Source organism: Eulemur rufifrons, chromosome 24 (assembly GCF_041146395.1).
Source record: "Eulemur rufifrons isolate Redbay chromosome 24, OSU_ERuf_1, whole genome shotgun sequence".
In the NCBI taxonomy this organism is placed as follows: Eukaryota; Metazoa; Chordata; class Mammalia; order Primates; family Lemuridae; genus Eulemur; species Eulemur rufifrons.
The window spans coordinates 13,443,133-13,447,566 of record NC_091006.1 but is presented as its reverse complement, the minus strand read 5'-3'; the positions used below and the strand labels follow the sequence as shown (position 1 = coordinate 13,447,566).

The following is a 4,434-nucleotide window of genomic DNA, read 5'->3' as shown; positions in this document are numbered from 1 at the left end:
CAGGACAAGGAACTGCATGTGCAAAGTGTCAGATTGCAGAGAACTTGGCCCGGTGGATGTGGGGACACCTTGGGAGATGCAGGGAAGGGAGGCATCAGGAGGACAGTCCGGCCGGGGACAGACCCTGCAAGGCCCCCAGTCCCAGGCATGGCGTTTGCACCTCGTTCCCCAGCAATGGGGGAACACGGCCATTCACACTGCACAGGGGCTGGACGAGGACGCATCTGGAAGCACAGTCTGGAGGCCTGTGCTGGGGAGAGACGGAGGCAGGGGGTGGGGTGGACTCAGGGAGCAGGGAAGAGGGGAGGCCTCAGGAATGACCAGGGCCAGGGTGGAAAAAAGGGCACCAGGATGAGCCGTGCTCAGGAGAAGGAGGGACAAGAGTGAGTGACTCACGGGTGTGGGGGAGGGGAGTCAAGGTGGGGAACCTCTCCCTGGTTCTGCATATAGAGATTGAGCCACCGAGTCATCAGCAGGACAGAGTCCCAGCAGGACAAGGGGGCTTGGGGAGGAGATGGGCGGCTCAGCCTTGGCCATGCTGAGCAGAGCAACCATGGAGGCCATCACAAGGGAGGTGTCCAGCGGGATGTGGGAGGGTGAGACGCCATGTCACTCACCTGAGGGATTAGCCCATGACAGTGTCTGCATCCTCCATGCCCCCTGCTGCCCAAGCCACCTTCCCCCTGCGGGACCTCACTCTGGGGGAACAGACCAGAGCCTGTGAGGGGGACCGACCAGGGTGCAGAGGACAGCAGCCTCACCTCCCTGTGCCCTGTCAGGGGCAGGAGGGGACTGAGGAGGAGAGAGCAGGTCTAGCCCCCAAGGCCCCCTTGATGACAGCAGGAACCTCCCCACTCTGGACACTAGGCCACAGTTGGGGACAGAAACCACTGGCCCTGTGGGATTCTCACCACCAGCTCAGCCTCCTGCCTGGCCCAGGCCCTAGTGCCACTTTCTGGTCCTTCCAGCACAGGGCTGTGGGGTTCACATCGTGTCCCCAGCCCTCCCCCCGTCCCCCGGGTCCCTGGGGCAGCAGTCACCTGAGGAAGATGAGGCAGAGGAAGAGAAGCAGGATCTTCACAGTCACAACCCCGATGGCCACCAGAGCCACCTCTGCCAGGGGCCCCGATTTCCCCAGGACACAGTGGGAGGAGCCAGATTGACCTGTGAAACCACAATCCTGTGTCCTTCCTGTTCCAATAGGACTTGCACGTGGATTCTGCAGACTCTCCTGCTTCCCTGGATGTGCGACACACACGCCCAGGCCTCCCGTGCCGCATGGCCTCACCGCCCAGCAGCAAACCCAGGGCTCCAGGTCCCGAGGACATTGTGGGCCTCGCAGCTGAGACTGAGGCCGGAGCTGAGCTCCCCTCGGAGGCTCAGGGAACTGTTGGCCCAGGGCCCAGCTGAGCTGGGGGTGGCCCTGAAGGAGTCATTGCTGCCGGTCCCCTCCCGCAGCTCCTCCCTGAGCCGCCAGCGCACCGAGGGGGCCGGCTGGGCTCTGGAGCAGCAGCTGCAGCGCAGCCCTTCGGCCTCCCAGGAGCAGGAGGGGCCCAGCATCTGCGGGGGGTCTGTGGGGACAGAGGACAGGACTCAACAGGGGCCTCCTTCCTGGGACCCAGGTGCCCCTCTCCCCCAGTGCACAGAGGCTGAGAGAGACGTGCCGGGAGCCCAGGGGGTGCTGGGCGTGGCAGGTGAATTCTCCTGCGTGCTCCATTTGGACCCGAGGCAGCTCCAGGACCCCAGGGTCTGAGGGCTGGGACGGGCTCAGGGTCTGGCTCCCCCGGGCCCAGCTGAGTGTGGCTGGGGGGTTGCTGAGGGTAACACAGACCAGGCGCAGGCTTTGGCCCTCCAGGACCAGGAGGGACGTGCCATTCCCGAGGGTTTCCAGGACTAGGGAAGGGAAGAGGCAGAATGGATGCCCTCCTGAGGGCACAGGGACCCTCCTGCATGGGGACCCCCAGACACCGGGCCACCCATTTGGATCTGAGAGGTCCTGGTCCCTCTGTCCCGCTTTCCTACCTGTCCTGTTTGCTTGGGACACCACCACTGTCAGGTTCTCTGGAGGATCTGCATGGACACAGGGTACCGCTCTAGAGAGACCAGGGGCTTCCCTCGGGGCAAAGGGAAGGTCCCCGGAGACTGAGATTGGGGACACGATGGGATGGGAGGGGCTGAGTCACCCACTGAGTCTCACACACCAACTGCCCAAGGGTGAGAAGGCCTGGTCCCCTAGGCCTGGGTTCCCAGCCCCCTCAGAGCTCTGGGGCCCTGACCTGACCCTGGCCCCTCCCCCTCTCCCTCCAGGACACCAGGCCCCTGCTGGTCACACTCACACTGCACAGAGAGCTCCAGGCTGAGGTTCTGGGAGCCAAGCCTGTTCTCTGCTAGGCAGGTGTAGCGCCCTGAGTCCCCAGCCCTCACCCCGGGCAGCTCCAGGCCCAGGGTTCTGGGGCCCCAGGGGTGGGACCAAGACAGGACTCTGTCCCCCAGGACCCAGCTCAGCGTGGCAGGGGGCTGGCTGTCAGCAGCACAGAGGAGCCGCAGGAACTGGCCTTTCTGGGCTTGCACACGTGGGACGGTGCCCTGGGGCTGCTGGGCTGGAGACAGAGACAGACAGAGACAGAGAGACAGAGAGGACACGAGGGCTGCAGGGAGCAGCACGTCCCCTCAGCCTCACCCCCAAAGTCTTTTCACCCCCGAAGAGGACTGGCCCCGCCCCACCCAGAGGGACCTCAGTACCTGGCCCGTTGTCCCAGGAAATGCTGACAGCCAGGTCTCTGGGGGCGTCTGCAACAAGGTTGTGAGGGGGTTTCAGGGAGGGATGTTTTGTTCCCCAAAAGTGCTAATAACTCCCGCAGGGCAAAGAAAGTGTGACTAGCCTGGTGAAGAGAAATGACAAGCCAGCGCCAGAGCACACGCCATTCCCACCCCCCTCCCAGGGCTGAGGCCGCATCCTGGACCCCGAGGCTTCCTCTCCGCGGACCCTCCTGAGCTCGGAGCCGCTCGCTGCCCCGAGGGGCTCCTCCGCCTCCCCATCCACCGGGCCTGTTCGCATACCGCACAGTCCCACGCCACACTCACGGGCCACGCTGAGTAGGACGGTCTTCCGTAGACCCACGCCCCTTCCAGAGAAGGTCACTCGGCAGGTGAGGTTGGTGTTGTGGTCCTGGAGTCTGGGCGTGAGGCTGAAGTGGGAGGTGGTGGGTCTTCGGGAGGAGAGGGCGGGCCCCGTCCAGGAGAAAGAAGGGGCTGGACATTCCTCGAAGGTCCAGTTAAACACACAGATGACTGTCACCGGCCGCCCGGGCTCCAGGGTCTCCGGGATGTAGACATCTGGCTCCTGAGTCAGGGCTGGGGCAGAGAGGGGGTCCTAGTGGCCTGAGAGCCCTCCCTGCTCAGCCCTTCACCCGTCCCCTGGGGGTTCCCACCCCTTTCCATACCTGTCACTTTCAGAGAGAACACGTTCTTGAAATTATATTTTACTTGGCTTCCTCTCTCCACCCGAAAGAAGTATTTTCCTGCGTCTCCCCCCCGGGCCTCTCTGATCACCAGGGAGCAGCTCTGGTTCTGGGGGTTCCCGAGGAGCTGGAAGCGGCCCCGAGTCAGCGTGTCCACCTCTCGGTTCGGGTTGTTTGTGGCCACTGGAGCAGCAGTCTTTGAGTTGGCCTTTTCTTTGAACCAGTAGCCATAAGCTGGGGTAGAGTCGCTCCAACCATCCCGGGGGTAGGAGAGGGTGCAGGGCACGAAGACACACAGGCCCTTCTGCACTGAAACCGACTCCTGCACTTGAAGGTCATAACCTGGATCCTTCTGCACAGAGCCTGGGGGGAGACAGAGGCTGAGCTGCTGTCCCAGACCCCACCTGGGACCCCCGGCCCCTGACCCACTCACCCGCCCCCAGCACGGACAGCAGCAGGGACAGAAGCAGCATCTCCAGCTCCGAGGGGCTGGGCCTGCCTGGGGACCTCTGGCCCCTGGATGTGCCCGTCTGGGAAAGAAGCTCCTATAGAGAGTGTGGGGAAGTGGCAGTGCCCATTCACGGAAGACGAACCAATGTCCTCAAAGGTCCCCTCTCCCAACTTCTCCTTTTCGAGAGAGAAGCAGCAGGGCAGGGGCTGTGAGGGCCTGCCCCAAACCAGGGAGGCCACCCTGTGTCAGCCTCGGAGGCAGGAGCCCAAGCAGGGGGCCCTCGGGGGACAGCAGGGAGCGATGGCCCAGGTCAGGTGATGCCGGCTCTCATTCACTCATTCATTCATTCGTTTGTTCTCCAGGCCAACATCTACTCCATGCAGGGCTGGGGGCAAAGAGAAGATGACCAGCCAAGCCCTGCCCCCAGGGGTCTCACCATCGAGTTCCCCCAAACCCAGGGAACCCCAGGCTCCCCAGAGGCACTGAGCTGCCCTGCCTTGATGTCTCAGGGCATCTCCAAGG

The 4,434-nt window shown here is 63.6% G+C and overlaps 1 protein-coding gene across 1 annotated transcript; it reads right to left on the bottom strand.

Moving 5' to 3' along the window:
• Positions 1 to 532: 532 nt before the first annotated feature.
• LOC138374559 (sialic acid-binding Ig-like lectin 16) lies at positions 533 to 3,934 on the bottom strand. The gene is made up of 8 exons (XM_069457496.1): positions 3,895 to 3,934; positions 3,444 to 3,824; positions 3,085 to 3,354; positions 2,337 to 2,600; positions 2,023 to 2,070; positions 1,645 to 1,893; positions 1,041 to 1,164; positions 533 to 698 (listed from the first exon to the last, which is right to left on the bottom strand). Exons 1-8 carry the CDS (start codon positions 3,932 to 3,934, stop codon positions 626 to 628), a joined length of 1,449 nt encoding a protein of 482 aa, XP_069313597.1. The 3' UTR covers positions 533 to 625.
• Positions 3,935 to 4,434: the final 500 nt, after the last annotated feature.